The sequence below is a fragment of the Schizophyllum commune genome, assembly GCF_000143185.2.
Source record: "Schizophyllum commune H4-8 unplaced genomic scaffold SCHCOscaffold_1, whole genome shotgun sequence".
Lineage (NCBI taxonomy): Eukaryota > Fungi > Basidiomycota > Agaricomycetes > Agaricales > Schizophyllaceae > Schizophyllum > Schizophyllum commune.
Window position 1 is genome coordinate 41,684 of NW_026089538.1, and position 16,178 is coordinate 57,861.

Genomic DNA, 16,178 nt, shown 5'->3' on the forward strand with positions numbered 1-16,178 from the left:
GTAAGAAGGTCTGACAAGCTCGTAAGTAAGTTGAACAGCGTGTATATATGTATGTTGACGGCGCAGTGGTCCATTTCAAGGGTCTCGTTCGTTGTAGCTGCCCTTTATTCGTTCCCCCGTTGTCCCGCAACCGAAAGCCCATGAGTAGCCTACTAGGTTCTCTGAATCATCGAATCAGCGCGTGAGAGGGATGACTTGCGTCGCGGCGGCTTTTGGGACGGCCCGATCTTTTCCCCTCGACGTCGACGGATCCTCCTTTCTAACGTCCGAAGCGACATGCTTCGACGCAACGCGCGAGTCCTTCTCCCCACGCACCAAAGACGACGGACACCCCTCCTTCGCAACATAAATTTCCTCACGCTTCGACGCGAAGCGCGGTGAGTCCTCTCGAGCGCCCTGACGATGCGATTCGGAAGAATCCTCTCGAGCTCCTCAACGGGACTCGGCCACCCCCGCAATCCAGCTTTTGATCAAGCTTGACGAGTGCGAGTATGGTGTACTTGACGAAGACAAATGCAAACTGACACAGAGATCGGCGTCAGCGAGAGGCTCACCATTGAGCAGCGAGATCGTGCTGGTGTTATCGTTCTCGTCGAGGGAGCGAGGGTCGTCGTTGACAGAGCCGCCAGCGTAGTCGTCGAAGCCGCCTGGATCGTCGAAAGCGTCGCCAGAGACATAGTTGAGAGCGCCTTTCGCACTGTCGAGGCCACCATAATCCTCGCCAAAATCCCTGGCATCCCGGGCAACGCCACCAGCGGGCTCGTCATGGCCGCCGCCCTCCAATGCGGGCCAGTCGTGGGGCTTAGAATACTCGTTGAGGTGTGCAGAATACTCGTCGCAGTTCGGTGACGAGTGTGTTAGGGTATGACTAGTTGGACCGGCTACGTTTCCTCTTGCGGTCGGCTCTCCTCTGGCGGTCGAGTCTCCCATCTCCCTCAAGTCTTCCGTCTCGCTCGAGGCTCCCGCCGCGCGAAGATCCTTGGTCGCACTCGAGCCCTCCAACTCTATGGCGCTCGAGGCGCCCCTGATACTGAGACCCGAGCGCCTCCTCGCCAGGTCCGGCTTGAGCAGCTCCATCGCCCGACGGACGAGGTCCTCAAGGGCGGGCTTGCTCAAGGAGCGGAGGTGACGAGGATCTAGGGATCCAGCAACGCGTTTGACGAGGGAACAAACATGACCAAAGTCTGAGGAGCGAGCACGCCCGGGGTCAAAGTAGCGAGGGCGACCAGGGTCTAAGGAGCACACCAGGCGCCTGATAGTGTCCTGCAAGAGTACCTTCCACCTTCGATCTTGGCTCGAAAGGTGATAAGTGTACTCAGCGCCGGAGGACGAGAGAAGGGGGGCTTCGGAGGAAGAGGCGCTGTACAACGAATGACGGTATGCTTTAGAGGTTGAGACATAAACATCATGAAAGGAGAACGTCGAGCCACCGTGATGGTAGTCCGCGCGGCGAAGTTGGTCGGACGGGGTGCCGTATGTCTGGGATAGAGGTCCAGTGTTGAGTGTTTGGGATAGAGGTTGATCGGCTGGTCGGGAGGCGGAATGACCGCTTAACGGACATGTAGAAGAGCAGCGGCAGTTGTGGTATATGACCGGGGAAGTCGACGAGTGGTCCGAGGCGTGCCCTGAGGAGGGGATGCGGGACGTCACTGAGTAGTCCAAGGACAACGATGGATGATCGGAGGCGTGCCAGGAGGGGATGTGGAGGGTGTCGTCCGGTTGAGTGCCGCGCTTGTGGTCATATTTAATGCGACGCTCGCTGGGCGTGGTGCGGCTCTCGGTGGGCGTGGTGCGACGCTCGGTGGGCGTGGTGTGACGACCGTTGGGCATGGTGCGGCGCTCGCTGAGCGTGATGCGATGCTCGCTGGGCGAGGTGCGGCGCTCGCTAGCTTGAGAGCGCACAAATATGTCCATGGTGATACAGAAGGTTGCCTGTTTGCGGGTGACGAGGAAGTACGGTGGACGAGGCTGATGCGTTCTCAGGCTGCGGGCGATGTCAAGTCTACAAACGGGTGAGCCTGGCGCGGTCGCGGACGCCGACGTACGTACGTAGACGAGGACTGAAGTACGCGGTAGAAGAGGGCGGAAGCGCCCGGTCGAAGAGGGTGGAAGTAGTACGCAAAAGTACGAGCGGGCAGAAATGCGCAAAGCAACGACAGCGTCCCTGAAGGAGAGCGCCCGGCTATATATCCCAGTCAGTACAATAGCACAAAGCAAGGATGGGGTCGCGTACCGATCTGTTTCTTCTAGCCTGCACGCCCTGCGCCAAAATGCGGCACGCCTGGGCGCCAATCTGATCACCACTCGTTCGGGTACCGTCTTCCTCTTCTGGTGCCTCCCCCTCGCTTTCCAGGCCTGGCTCGGGCGCTTCACCCTCGCTTCGACGCTTCACCTCCTTTGGGCGCCTACCCCGTCCCGCACAATTGGCATCGTCGCAAAATTTGGTGCTCATTTCGTATCAGTAGGCGGCATTACAGATCATCATCATGGGTCATCGGCGGGTGTCGCGAAGCGCTCGAAATCATGGAGCCCGCACCGTCAGCAGTCTGAAGAAGCAAGCTTCTCGACGAACCCCGGGATTCATGCGAAAAAGCAAGCCTTGCCCATATCGGGGTTAATGGTAAGGCATGGCATGGACTTTACATCAGATCCAGACGTACCTAGAAAAGTGTGGCAAATGTCCTGAAGTGTGGCGCACGCGAGTTCATTTCTTGCTCGTGAAGGCGCCGACTTGCCATCCAGCGGCAGCACTATCGGGACTCCTTGCCTCCCATCCCCGTGTACACTCAGGTCCCTCGCTCTCCAAGTTCGTCCTCGTGTAGACCCCTCGCGTCGCACGTGTTCATCCATTTCCACGCCCAAACACGCATGGCTGAAAGTGTGGCGCAGATCTCGGCGAGAAGGTCAACAAGGTTCAGCCGACAAACAGTTCCTCATGGGGCTCGCTCGTCGTCAGCCAGCAAGCCAAGACAGTCGGGTGATGCCGAAGTCCATCCGCCATCCCTGTCCAGTGACTCGTGCCAAATCGAGCGAAGACAAGGTAGCACACCAAATTGGGGGAAGACATGAAGCACTGCGGTCAATTGTTCCGCTTCGGGAAAGGAAGGGTGGGAAATGATAACGTGATCGCGTGAGGAAAGATACACATGGACCTACAAGTGTCGACGTTCAATTCTGTTGGGACAGGAGGCACCAAGGTCGCCGTAGATAATAGCCCACATATAAGAAGGCTTGGATATGCTTAGAAGCTACAAGGGTCCATCTGCATCGGACAAGAGCTCGAAGCGCCTGCGTTGGAATAGATCCGACTCGGAGGCGGCGTAAGATGTTGGTGATATTTCGCGTACGATAGCTTGGCGTACAGAGTAAAGCTAAGTACAGTTGTAAGTCCATGAGCCCGAGATGCGAGTAACGGCGCGGAAGGCCCGGAGGAGCCAATACAGGCGGCCTCATCTTCGTCGACCCAGCTAGTGAGTAACCTTAAAGATCGTATCGGCGCTGTATAGACCGCGTCAGCTTGCTGCAGAGAAAGAGAAAGCCGAAGAATACAGAGAGTCTACTCACGGGAAAGTCACCCGCCCGCCCGTGTCGCGCTCGATCACCAGCAATTGGGTGCCCTGTGGGGGACGTGCGTGAGCGTCTGGGTCATCGGTTTTGTCGACGAGGTAGCGGGAGGAGGTATGGGTGAGGGAGCGCGCGAGTGGAAGATATGGATGTGGGAGCGCGCGAGTGGAAGGTTTAAGTGTAGGAGCGCGGGAGTGGAAGGTATAGGAGGGCGCGAATAGAAGGTAATAGATGTAGGAGCGCGCGAGTGGAAAGGATAGAGGAACAAGAAACGTACATCCGCAAGCCGCTCGATAGCCACCACGGTTCCGAAGACGGTCTGAGCGTTAGCGGACCAATACCAGACGCGGTCGTTGACCTGCGGGGAAGGGGGTGAGTATACGTAAGTGGGAACAGGGGAAGGGAAAGGTAGAACACGTGAGGGGGAGGGGGAGGAGGAGGAGAGGAGGGCCACCTACACAAAAGGGAGTCATCGTCGAATAAATTGCTGCTCTTGAGAGTGGTGAAGTACAGGCTGTGAGGAGATGTAGAATATCTCAAACGCGCCGCCTCTCCCATATTTTATAGATAGAGGGCCTCTGCGACTTTTGTCGAGGCTCTCTGCGACTTTTGTGGAGAAGCATGTAAAGCGGACGCGGCTGGACATGCATGGCGCCTCTCGCATGAAGTTCGTTGTGGAGTACGTCCCGGACGACTTTGGCTCCTTGCTCACTCTAAGAGACGCAAGGCCCATGAATCGGAGGCAGATGCGTAGCAAAAGGAGGCCAATGATCGTGGATGCAAGAAGAAACGTTCATGAGCACAAGGAGTAACGGTCAGGAGCACAAGGAGTAAAGGTCGTGAGCACAAGAAGTAAAGGTCATGCGCACAAGAAGGGATGGGCGGGAGCAAAACGCTTTCGTGTGGACCGGACAGGATGGGCGCCTTGTCGTATTATGGGATAAATGGATACCCTTGTGCGCCACCTTGTCGGGGGAAGGACACTCCAAGGCAAAGCCACACCGTGGCAGGCGATGCGAGAGCCATGCCTTGTCAGGCGGTACCAAAGCCGCACCGTGCTAAGCAACGCGGGCGACGTTCAGCCTTGGTCGCTTCCACTATCAACGTGGAGGAAGAGGTTGTCGGTGCTGAGGAATGGGAAGTCGACGTGGAGGGAGGGGCGCCCGACGTGGAGGGAGGGGCGTCCGACGCGGAGGCACGAGTCGTCGACGCGGAGGAAGGGGCGTCCGACGCGGAGGAAGGGGCGTCCGACGCGGAGGACGCGGGGGAATAGGAAGTTGACGCGCTGTTGCCGTTCAGGTGCGCCAATGTTGTCGTCCAGGTCGCCCCGTGTCCTCGTCGATGTCGCCCCGTGATGCCGTCGTCCAGGTCGCCCCGTGATGCCGTCGTCCAGGCCGATGTGGTAATCCAGGCCGCCCCAGTGATGCTGTCGTGCAGGTCGTCCCGCTGTGGTCGTTGACCGGGTCACTGGCAGACCAGCGTTGTCCATGTCACTGGCAGACCGGCGTTGACCGGGTCACTGGCAGACCGGCGTTGTCCATGTCACTGGCAGATCAGCGTCGTCGTCGCGCCCGCAACAAGCGGTCGCCGAGGATTTCCGTGGGAACAGGCTGCCTCCGCGTCGTCGTCGACGGCGCCCCCGTGTCGTCGTCGACGGCGCCCACATGTCGTCGCCGGCGGCGCCCACATGTCCTCGTCGATGTCGCCCAGTGTCCTCGTCGATGTGGCCCACTGTTGTCGCCGACAGCGCCCGGGTGTTGTCGTCCCCCGTCGCTTCGGTAGTGAGCGTCTTTGGACAGTCGCGAGCGTCTTCGGACAGTCGCGAGCGTCTTTGGACAGTCGCGAGCGTCTTCGGACAATCGTGACCGCTGCATCCCCTCTCCAGCCTTCCCATCGTACCCCCGCCTTCGCATCGTACCCCCGCCTTCCCGTCGTAGCTTCACCCACGCGTACTTCGGTGAGAGCGATGGGCGAAGTCGACTCGTGAAGAGGGGAGAGGTGAAGACTCACCTGCGAGGGGTCCAGGCTCATCTGCCCTTCCATTCCTCAAGCCCTCTTCTCCCTCCTCTCCCCTCGCACCCTCCCGCCTTCCCTCGCACCCTCACCATCCCCCTCCTCTCCCTCTCTCGCATCCACCAGCAACCCCCCGCGCAGGCCGACCCACGCCCCACCCTCCTCTCCCCCTCAACCTCTCCAGCCCACCCCTCGCACGGCCCAATATCCACAGCCCTCTCCCTCTCCCCCTCAACCTCTCCAGCTCCCCCTCGACCCCCACCCCCAGCCTCTCTCTCTCTCGCACCCCCATCAGCTTCCCCTTCCCCCCAATCTCCTCCCCGCCCTCAATCTCCTCCCCGCCCTCGTCCCCGGCACCAATATCCACCCTCAAACTCGCGCCCCAATATCCACAGCCCTCTCCCTAACCCTCTGAGTGTGTCGTTCCTGGGGAGGAGTAAGTCGTTTAAGTCGGGGTGAGTCAGTCGTTTAAGTCGGGGTGAGTAAGTCGGGGGAGGGTGGTGAGTTGTTTCTGGGGATGGTGAGTAAGTCGAGGGAGGGGTGAGGGGAAAGCAAAGGGAGGGTGGGATACATACGAAGTGGGATTCGGGAGTGCGGCCTGCGTAAGACCGAAGCGGGGCGAAACGGGAGACGAAGCGAAGCGAGACGCGATACGAAGCGCAAGAAAACGGAAGATGAAGCGCAGAGAGACGGCACCCGCATCCGGCAAGCAAGGAGGGGGGCGGAGGAGGGAGGAGGGAGGAGGGAGGAGGAAGGAGGAGGGGAAAGGACGACGCGGAGGAGGGAAGTAAAGACACGGAGGAGGGGTAGAGGGAGGTGAGCGAAGGGACAGCAAAGGGAGGGTGGGGAGAGTACGAAGTGGGATTCGGGAGTGCGGCCTGCGTAAGACCGATGTGCAGCGAGACGCTATACGAGCCATCGCTCGCACGAGCACCATCTGGCACGAGCACCGTCTGGAACGAGATGAAGCGCAGAGAGACGGCACCCGCATCCGGCAAGCAAAGAGAGGGGGTGAGGAGGGAGGAGGGAGGAGGGAGGAGGGAGGGGAGGTGCCTGCGGTCTGTAGACCGAGTTGCGTGCAGCGCGAGTTGCGTACAGATGAGAGCAGCGCGAGTCGCGTATGGATGAGAGCAGCAGCGTTCAGATGAGAGCAGCAGCGTACAGATGAGAGCAGCGCGAGTTGAGCAGGGCTAGATGAGAGCAGTGTGACAAGAGCAGTGCTGGTTAGAGCAGCGCGAGTTGCGTGCAAACGCGAGTTGGGGTACGAGATGAGAGCAGAACACACCGCATGACGGAGGATGCGAGCGACGGGGGAGGGAGGATACGGAGTCAGCGGGCACGGATCTGTACGAGAACCGTGTGAGCCTCAGCGATGAAGGGAAAAGCTTTTATATAGATAGTGTGTACCTGTACGAGAACCGTGTGACTACGGGAGCGTCAGTACAGGTGTCTAGGATGTATATAAATCAGGACTTACGCCTCAGCGATGAAGGGAAAAGCTGAGGCGTGTATCGACGATCGGAGACGTATGTACGGAGATAAAACCTAAATAGGAAACTGTGGGCGCTTGTGTATGCGAAGAGATGGATATATTCTAACACCGCACGCGAGCGCCGTCCCATCCCATCCCTTGGCAACGCTATCCCATCCCTTGGCGACGCTCTCCCATCTGGCCGCCGGGGGGGGGGGGGGGAGCAGCTAATATCTGGCCCAAGGGGGGCAGCTAATAGCCATGATCAATTCTAAAAATCCCGAAATGCCGCGAAATTCCCGAAATGGAAAGAGGTCGCGCGCGCGCGCGTTCGTCGTCCCTCTTCGCCCGTTTCCTCCATCCTCGAGCCTCGTAGCACATCATATAATACACGACAAACATCTATAATTCTTTGTTGACCCTAATCTGCATAAATGGTATAGTCCCTAGTCATATGAGTGCCGATATGTCAGTGACAATGGGACAGAATGGTCTTGACCTTCTCTCCAACGCAGCATCTCAGCTGTCCGCCGCGCCACCTCCCGGGGGCCTGGAGGAGGGTCTCAGGACTCCCCTCAACGACATTACCCAGCCGAACGCCTCCCAGAAGCGCCCCCCATCCCCTCCTTTGACCGACACAACCCCTGCACCGAAGCGCCCGCGACGCACCTGTACCCAGCCAAAACCGGCAGCTTCGCCCCCCGAGCCCCCCACACCTACACCTCGAAAAAAGCGCGGACGTCCTCCGAAGAAGAGGGAAGAGGGACAGCAGCCCAAACGCGCGCCGGGACGCCCTCGCAAGGACAAGCCAGCTGCGAGCGCGGTGACCACGCCGAACGCGAATCAAGCGCTACTCGCGGCATCCCAGTCGGGTCTCGGGCGATCGGAGACGGTGAAGGATTCGCCTGCGACGCCCTCTATCGACCGCCCTCCCTCGCCAGGTGTCGCGTCCAGCAAGCAATCCACCGCCGGTCGAGCGATCGGCCAGCCCTTCCCTTCGATCAACTTCATCTCCTACACCCCCTCCTCGTTCGACTTCGGCTCTCCCCCACCCCTAGATCCGCCAAACAATTCCTTCTCGTCCAGCAATCCCCCTTCCCCTGTGGTCGCCGCTGGGGCTGCTTCCCTGGCGGAGGAGCAGCACACCGCAGCTTCTGTTGAGGGAGCCGTCCCAAAGCCCTCGCAAAAGCAGCGGAAGTACTCAGTCGCTGACAAGAGCGCCCTCCTCGAAGTCGTCCTTGGCGACAACGTGAATGGCGACAAGATCTTCGACAAACTTCAGGTCGCCTCGAACAAAGTCTGGCGCATGGTACGTCTGCCCCCTGTCGCACGGGACGGTGCCTAATATCGCTTCAGGTGCTCGAGGCTCTTGGCGGGAAGCTTCCCAGTGGTCCTGTCACTGAGAAGCAACTCAGCAGCCTCTACAACACGCTTCTTACGACGTTCAAGCAACTCTACGAGTTCCGTAACTTCACGGGCCGTGGTGCTGATGCGGACGACTACGACTGGGACGACGAAGATGGTCTCGCATTGCATCTCCGCAACTCGAAGAGCAAGGGGTGTGCGATCGACAATCTCAATGCGGCAAACAGTCGCTTGTTCGTGCGCAAAGGCTGGTATGATCTCTTCGTCAATCGGTAAGGTCTCATTGTTCCCAGTATGTCCTTGTATATTGACTTCTTTCAGCTACAAGGACAACCCAAAGGTTATACGACCGGTTGCCCGTTCTTCAGCTGCAGAGCTCAGCGAGGTGGACGACTTCGACGAAGACGACGAGGTCGAGCTCGTTCCGTCACCGACCAAATCACGTCTACCCAAGTCCGGGAAGTTGCCGGCATCTGCTACTGTCTCCGAGCCGAAGGGGGCCCCTCGCCGTGGCCGGCCCCGTAAGGATGCCAAGGAGCAGACAAAGATCGACACCTCTGGACTCAATACTTACTTCGAGGTCATGGCGAAGTCGGAGGAGCAGTCCGCCGCTCTACGCCAACAGAGATACGAGCGGGTGGCGATAGAGAAGAAGGTTGACTTGGCGCAGAAGATCATTGACGGTGAACGTGCGTCCCCCGGTACATATACCTTCCAAGTTGTGGATAACGCCAATCGCATCTTGGCCGAATTCCTTTCCCTTGGCTTCGGTGATTCCTAAACATACACGTACACCCTCCTTTACTTTTATCTGCATACCCTACTTCAATTCGTTTAATTCCTTGGTTCGGTGTGATTTCTACTACTGGTAGTTTGCCATAGGGCATACAATGTCAAGAAGTTCCCGCCGCTTCTGATGCCCTGCAGTTCGGAGCCACGCTACAGTCTCGTGGCGTGGAAGGTCCGAGGGACCATGCACATCAACTCCTGTGACTGTCGGCACGTCCTCCTCCTCCTCTTCCTCCTCATCTGTATCATCCCCCTCCTCGTTAGCTGCTAGAATGACTTCAGCATACTCGTCGAATGCCTCCGGATGATCCTTGTGATAGAGGCATAAGTTGTGCAGGATTAGCAATGCCTCAATCACCCGCCATACATCTTGCACATCATCATGGTAGCCCATAAGACGGAGTGAATGAAAGCGCATCTTGAGCACTCCGAAGGCATGTTCGACGGTGACGCGTTGCTTGGACAACAGTTTGTTGAAGTCGATCATCCGTCTCCGCTCCGTGTTGGATGTAGCATTTGCCAACTCCTTGTTGCTGAAAGGACGGACGGTGTACGGAGAGGAAGGATAACCTATGAAGGAGTCAGATCATGTCAAGCGGAAACGCCAAGATAGAAGTTCAGTCACCCTTGTCAGCCAGGATATAGTGGCCGTCCTTCAAGTACTGATTCCGATGAAGCCAAATGTGCGAGTTTTTGAATACTCGTGCATCTGTTACGCTTCCAGGCCACCCAAGCTCCCAAGATGTGAACCAGATCTCTGCGTCAACCGTAGCTTGCACGGCAAAGCCAAAGAACCCTTTACGGGTCAGGTAAGCTGGGCCGTCCTGACGAGGCTTGTCGGTTGTTTGGATAAGGGAGCCGTCGGCACTTCCAAGGCACTTCGGGAATCCAATACGATGAAGAATCCTCTCCTCCGTCACGCTCTGCTCAACGTCAGTCATCCAACCCCCAAAATTGCTACGCAATTCACGGAGGGCACGGATGACTCGACGGCAGTAGAGGATGACTGTGCCATACCCAATGCCGGTCTTGAGCATGGTATCGGTGATCGGTGATCCATACTGGCCGTATCGAATGAGAAAGCAGCCCAACTGCCACTTGATATGTCGCTGCGGCTTCTTCCCCTTCGACGTGAAGATCGGATTGCGCGAAAGGATCTTGACAACTTTGTCGAAGGTAGTACGGCTCAGGCTATCAGAAGTCAGCCACAGATATAGAACATTTCTCAGGGACTGACCGAAATACATGTCTGAACTCACGATCAGGCATCTGCAGGGCAAGCGTGAACCAGTCACGAGACTTCTGCACCTGTCCATATGGCCCACGTGCCCCGGATTCACTGCAAAGGGTCTGCGCCATCTCAATCCATGTCCACCCCATAGCCCGAAGTGCCATTGTTGCCTTGTTATGATCTTCGTGATCTTCGGGATCTTCATCGTCATCAAGCCCAGTACGATCCTTGATATCTGGCTCTTCATCGTCAAAATCAGGGTCAAGGTCGACGCTGGAGGTGTGTTCCATCATGTCTGCTGCAATGAAGATCTGGGATGCAAAGTCGACGAGATTCTGCGCGTCCATGTTCTGAAGATCGTGGTGGTTGATGACAAGGTGGCGATGCTGATCATATTGGGGAAGTCAAGGCGCTTTTGGGGGTGTCCCCACTGTACAAAGCCAGATTTTTTGTCATATCATGCTTCAGACACATTTATCATGGTTTTTCGTGTATTATATGATGTGCTACGAGGCTCGAGGATGGAGGAAACGGGCGAAGAGGGACGACGAACGCGCGCGCGCGCGACCTCTTTCCATTTCGGGAATTTCGCGGCATTTCGGGATTTTTAGAATTGATCATGGCTAATATCTAGCCCAAGGGGGGCAGCTGATATCTAGCCCGAGGGGGGCGGCTAATATCTAGCCCAAGGGGGGCGGCTAATATCTAGCCCAAGACGACCTTTTCCCTCTCTTCTTCCCTCTCTCCCCGTCAGCCCTTTTTTCTCTCCCCGGCAGCCCTTTTTTCCTCTCTCCCAGCCCCCCTCCCTCCCTTCCTCTCTCACCACCACCCTCGCCAGTCTCCCCCGCTTCTCGTTTTTCACCCTCCATACCCTCACCCCCGCCTCTCCCACCCCGCCCTTCTCCCCCCTCCCCCGACGACTCCGCCTCCCACACCCTCGCCCTTCTCGCCCCTCCCCGAGAGGTCTGAAAACGCGTTGTCCTGGACGAGGGCGAGGAGTAGACGTCCGGGACGAGGTCTTGAAGCACGGCGACGGGGACGAGGCTGCGGAGCGTGTCGTTTGGGACGAGGTCGCGGAGCACGGCGAAGTGGACGAGGCTGCGGAGGGCGTCGTTTGGGACAAGGCTGCGGAGCGCCTCGTCACGGACCGGTCTACGTTGTGCGGAGCACGTCACCGTGGCGCTTGGGAGAGTGCTTCATCGCTGCGCTTGTCAACACGGCGCCTCGGCGTGCGCATTGATCGCCGTGAATCGATTGTCGCTGTCAACGGGTTCATCGTCGTCGCGAGAAGAAGGGTGCGGGAAGGGGTGAGGAGGAGGGAGGGAGGGAGGGAGGGGTGGTTGTTGAGGGGAAAGGGATGGGAGGGGTTGTTGAAGGGGAAAGGGATGGGTGAGGGATGGTTGAGAGGGAAGGGAAGGGGGTCAAGGAGGGGAGAGGGGGGAAAGATGTAGGGTAGAATGTGTATGATATAGAGAAGGCGAAGGATGCAGAGGAGAGGGGAGGGGCGAAAGGAAGGGTCGTGTATCGCTGTTGAGATGAAGGAATTTTATGTAAAGGGGGAGTCAAAATAAGAGTGGGAATGAGATAAAATGAATGAAAGCGGGGTAGAAGGAAGGGGAGGGAAGGGACAGGAAGAGGAGGAAAGGGACAGGAAGACGAAGAGGAAGATGGTATACGCAAGCCACACTGCCATCCGTGATTACTGTGGTGCGGGTGTGGCGGCAAGGGAGTGAGAGAGGAGGGGGCAATGGGAGAGGGGAGGCGTGTATTAAGGGCGCGAGCGTGCGGATCGAGAGCGCAAACTAGGACGAAGGCGCGCGTAGTAGGAAGGCGGGCAGCGTCCAGGCCGCATTCTAACAGATGTGGAGAACAGTCATAGGCGGTATATGCGCATCGACGCGTCCCAGTCGCGTCGACAGTCGAGAACGCCAAACAGTCAACCGTCAGTCGAGAAGCAAGCCCCGCCGATCGCCTACGTCATCACACATCCGGGCCGACCCCCCGACGGGCCCCGCGCCGACGCGGCAGGCCGGCAGCGAACGATCATCGCGCCGAGTCCCGCCGTGGAAGCGCGTCGGCGGGCTGTCTGTCTGCATTTACGGCCTGCGTTCATCTACACGCGTCTGCCTTTACATCGACCCGCGCGCCTTCCACCTCACTTGCCCTCCATCACTGTGGTCTGGCCGACGTCTGTACACTGCCCGCCGTCCTAGTACGCGCATCCGGTCCTAATACGCGCTACTCGTCTGCTGTGTTTACTGGTCCGTGCCCGTCCTCCCTTGCTCGTACGCGCTGCTCACTCGTGCACCCAGTCATCCATACACTCGCTGCTCCAGCAACCCCTTAGCGCCAATCACTCCGTCCTCAAGCACGCGCACACATACGCCCTAACCATGGCCACCGCCAAGATCGGCACCCTGCTCATCCGCGTGCGTGCTTTCCCTCTCTCATTCCTTCTACCTTTCCCCTCTCTTGCCTTCCAGCCTCTCCTTGTCTACGTTCTCCCTGCAACCCCCTCCTCCTTACTGACCCGCCCCTCCCCTCCTCCCTACCGCCTCCCACCACCACCACCTCCCCTCCCCTCCCACTCCCCACCACCTAACCCTCCCCACCCAGACCCTCGCCAAACCGATCGCGAACCAGATCAAGGCCCAGGTCAAGCAGCACCCCTCCTTCCGCCGCATCTGCGTCGGCCTCGCGCAGCGCATGCACAGGACGGAGATGCGGCTGCGGACGAATATACTTGGGACGGCGCGTGAGTGTTGTCTCCCGTGTATTTTTCGTCTTTCTTGCCCTCCTCGCTATGTTTTTCGTCGTTCTCACCCGTGTATCCTTCGTTGTTCTCACCCGCTCCCCTCCCCCTTCGCCCACCCCCACACCCACTAACACCCTCGCCCCCCACCCTCTAACTCCCACACCCTCTACCCCACAACATCCACTAACACTCCCACCCTCTTCCTCCTCTCTTCTACCCCCCACACCCTCTCCTCTCCCCCCTTCCCCAACCTCAATGCTCACCCGCTCCCCTCTACCGCCCCCTTCGCCCCCCCCCCCTATGCTCACACCCACTAACACCCCCCACACCCACTTACCCCCACCCCCCCTATGACCCCACACCCTCCACTCCCACACCCACTAACACCCTCGCCCAACATTTACTAACACCCCCCCTATAACAAAAACACAACCAAACAGCCACCACCCCCGTCCGCCCCCTCTCCGAAACGCGCGCGATCGAGAACGGGGCGAACGCGATAGCCGAGGGGTTCCTCTTCGCCGTCGCCGCGGCGCTGATTTTGGGCGAGAGCTGGCGGACGAGTGTGAGGGGGGAGAAGGTGAGGTTTGCGGTTTGAGGTTTAGTTTAATTAATGCGGGTTTGAGTTTTTGGTTGAAGTTTTGGTTTGATGGATTGGGGGTTGGGGGTGGGGGCGGAGTTGGTTGAGGGGGGTCTGGGGGGGCGGGTTTGGGTTATGGTTGGATGAGGGTGAGGGTGGGGGCGGGTTGATGGGGTTGTGGGCGAATGAGGAGGAGGGCGGTGGATGAGGGACGGGAGCGCGTGGGGGTGATGGTGGCGGATCAGGAGGGGGGCTGGGGGCGAGAGGGATGGGGGTTGGGGGCGAGAGGGATGGGGGTTGGGGGCGAGAGGGATGGGGGTTGGGGGCAAATGATGAGGAGGGAAGGGGGGTGGTCCGCCTCGCCGACGTCCTTCTCGCTCGCACGAGCGAGTGGGCGCGCTCTTCGTGGTTGGACGCGCTCTTCCTGCTCGCACGAGCGAGTGGACGCGCTCTTCCTCCCTCCCCCCTGTAGGGTGGCGAGGTCTCCTTCACTATCGAGGCGGCGGGCCCTCCTTCACTATCGAGGTGGCGAGCGCTCCCTTTGGAGGTGGCGGGCCGTCCCTCACTATCGAGGTGGCGGGCCCTCCCTCACTATCGAGGTGGCGAGCGCTCCTTCTACTATCCCCAGTAACTGTGCCTTGGGGGGTAGGAGGCGACAAGCCTTCGAGGGGGGGAGGAGGCGACAAGCCTTCGAGGGGGGGGGGGGTGAAGGGCGAGGGGGGCTAGGGGGCTGGGGTGGAGGAGGGGGGGCTGGGGTGGAGGAGGGGGGGCTGGGGTGGAGGAGGGCTAGGGGGCTGGGGTGGAGGAGGGGAAGGGTGGAGGAGGGGGAGCAGGGGCGAGGAGGGGCGAGGAGGAGGGGGTGGGGCAGCTAGGAAAAAGGGGGGGGGGTGCGAAGGGCGGGGGCGGAAGGGGAGAGAGGATGAATGTCGCTTTTGCCCGGGAGCAGTGGCCCTTCCCTTTTTAACGGACACTGTTGTCCCTTCTCGACGAACGCTATTGTCCCTTCTCAATGGACGCTGTTGTCCCTTCTCTACGGACACTACTTGTCTGCGCCCACTACCCCGCTCACCCAATTTCTCTCCGTCGTACTGACCATTCGTGTGCGCGCGAGCTGACCATTCGTGTGCGCGCGAGCTGACCAGATCTTTTTTCCAGAGAAGAGACCTCGTCGACGACGCGCTCGACGCGCTCCAATCCGACGTCGAGTCCCTCAAGGCCGAGGTAGCCAGCGTGCGGGGGACGGTCGGGGAGGTCGTGAGGGGGTGGGAGGAGGAGAGGGGGAGGTGAGTGGTTTGGGTTTGTGATTTTCGATGCAGAGATTCGCACCTCGTCGTCTCGTTCATCGCACCATGTCATCTCGTTCATCGCACCATGTCATCTCGTTCATCGCACCATGTCATCTCGTTCATCTACCTCGCCATCTCTCATTTCCCTTTCTCGCACCCCCCTGCGCTTCTCGCCCCGTCCACAATCCCTCCTTTTCCTCTCACCCTCCTCCCTCCTCCCTCCTCCCTCCTCCCTCCTCCCTCCTCCCTCTTCCCTCCCCCCTCCCCTCTCCCTTCCTTCCCTCGCGCCGCCCTTTCCCTTCCCCCTTCTTCCTCCTGCCCGCTTCCCTTCCCCCTTCTTCCTCCGTCCTCCGTCCTCCCTCCTCCGTCCTCCGTCCTAAACTCGCCATCCTCCTCCTCCGCGTCGGATGGGAGGAGGTCTCCGCTCGTCGGATGGGGTAGTGTGCGGGCGCAGAAGGGTGGGATGAGGACGCGAGCGCAGAAGGGGCGCGGAGGACCGGGGGAGGGGGGCGGAGGACGCGCGGGCGCTGCGAAGGATGGGGCGCGAGCGCGCTGCGAAGGATGGCGATGGCGGAGGGGGGGAAGGGTGGGGTGGGGGGAGAGGGCGGAGGGGGGAGGTGAAGGAGCGTGCGAGGACGAGGCGGCGGTGAAAGCGGCGGGAATGCGATGTGTTGACGATTTGGGGAAGGGCAAGCTACATGGTGGCACCGCGCGAGCTACATGGTGGCACCGCGCGAGCTACATGGTGGGAACGACGTGCTCACAAATTTCCAGAAACGACGAACTCACCCGGATCTTGGAGCGTGTCGTCGAGATCGGGCTCCGAGGCGGATGGGCGGAGTTTGAGGGGGAGCCTGTCAAGATTCCGAGGGTGGGGTTGGTGCCGGCGTCCACTGGCCCATCAACATCGACCACTATCTCATCAACATCGTCCACTATCTCATCAACATCGGAAGCGGGCGTAGATACGCCGGTCAGCGATGCGCTGCGGGAGGCGAGGAGGACGGAGGGCATCACGAGAGAAGGGGAGGAGGGGAAGGAGTCGAGGTCGTCATAGACGACGGATTGTTGCTCGTTGAGACGAGGGAGGGCGGGGTTGAGACGAGGGAGGGCGGGGTTGAGAT

General features: G+C 59.4%; 8 protein-coding genes across 8 annotated transcripts; 3 read left to right on the top strand and 5 right to left on the bottom strand.

The window, feature by feature from the left end:
• Positions 1-178: 178 nt before the first annotated feature.
• On the top strand, positions 179-448 carry SCHCODRAFT_02603927 (uncharacterized protein). The gene has a single exon (XM_050344067.1). It carries the CDS (start codon positions 191-193, stop codon positions 347-349), a length of 159 nt encoding a protein of 52 aa, XP_050202565.1. The 5' UTR covers positions 179-190; the 3' UTR covers positions 350-448.
• Positions 433-2,452, bottom strand: SCHCODRAFT_01187771 (uncharacterized protein; the record flags this gene model as incomplete). Its single annotated transcript, XM_003035481.2, has 3 exons — positions 433-2,002; positions 2,046-2,182; positions 2,234-2,452. The coding sequence occupies 3 exons, from the start codon at positions 2,450-2,452 to the stop codon at positions 433-435; spliced, it is 1,926 nt and encodes a 641-aa protein (XP_003035527.1).
• A 1,015-nt stretch (positions 2,453-3,467) lies between these two features.
• SCHCODRAFT_02694406 (uncharacterized protein) lies at positions 3,468-5,053 on the bottom strand (the record flags this gene model as incomplete). Its single annotated transcript, XM_003035480.3, has 4 exons — positions 3,468-3,498; positions 3,565-3,617; positions 3,842-3,922; positions 4,670-5,053. 4 exons carry the CDS (start codon positions 5,051-5,053, stop codon positions 3,468-3,470), a joined length of 549 nt encoding a protein of 182 aa, XP_003035526.2.
• Positions 5,054-5,740: 687 nt separating this feature from the next.
• On the bottom strand, positions 5,741-6,667 carry SCHCODRAFT_02000401 (uncharacterized protein). Its single transcript, XM_050341499.1, has 2 exons — positions 6,153-6,667; positions 5,741-6,003 (listed from the first exon to the last, which is right to left on the bottom strand). The coding sequence occupies exons 1-2, from the start codon at positions 6,566-6,568 to the stop codon at positions 5,904-5,906; spliced, it is 516 nt and encodes a 171-aa protein (XP_050202566.1). The 5' UTR covers positions 6,569-6,667; the 3' UTR covers positions 5,741-5,903.
• A 721-nt stretch (positions 6,668-7,388) lies between these two features.
• On the top strand, positions 7,389-9,285 carry SCHCODRAFT_02559108 (uncharacterized protein). Its single transcript, XM_050343745.1, has 4 exons — positions 7,389-7,485; positions 7,536-8,357; positions 8,405-8,685; positions 8,735-9,285. Exons 1-4 carry the CDS (start codon positions 7,483-7,485, stop codon positions 9,192-9,194), a joined length of 1,566 nt encoding a protein of 521 aa, XP_050202567.1. The 5' UTR covers positions 7,389-7,482; the 3' UTR covers positions 9,195-9,285.
• On the bottom strand, positions 9,276-9,758 carry SCHCODRAFT_01347275 (uncharacterized protein; the record flags this gene model as incomplete). Its single annotated transcript, XM_050341481.1, has 1 exon — positions 9,276-9,758. A coding segment is annotated over one exon (483 nt), but the record flags the coding sequence as incomplete, so codon positions are not given.
• A 61-nt stretch (positions 9,759-9,819) lies between these two features.
• On the bottom strand, positions 9,820-10,449 carry SCHCODRAFT_01084475 (uncharacterized protein; the record flags this gene model as incomplete). The annotated part of the gene is made up of 1 exon (XM_050340992.1): positions 9,820-10,449. One exon carries the CDS (start codon positions 10,447-10,449, stop codon positions 9,820-9,822), a length of 630 nt encoding a protein of 209 aa, XP_050202569.1.
• A 2,057-nt stretch (positions 10,450-12,506) lies between these two features.
• SCHCODRAFT_02603938 (OPA3-domain-containing protein) lies at positions 12,507-16,169 on the top strand. The gene is made up of 6 exons (XM_050344068.1): positions 12,507-12,694; positions 12,746-12,862; positions 13,050-13,188; positions 13,629-13,768; positions 14,924-15,051; positions 15,829-16,169. The coding sequence occupies exons 2-6, from the start codon at positions 12,827-12,829 to the stop codon at positions 16,109-16,111; spliced, it is 726 nt and encodes a 241-aa protein (XP_050202570.1). The 5' UTR covers positions 12,507-12,694; positions 12,746-12,826; the 3' UTR covers positions 16,112-16,169.
• The last annotated feature ends 9 nt before the right edge of the window (positions 16,170-16,178 follow it).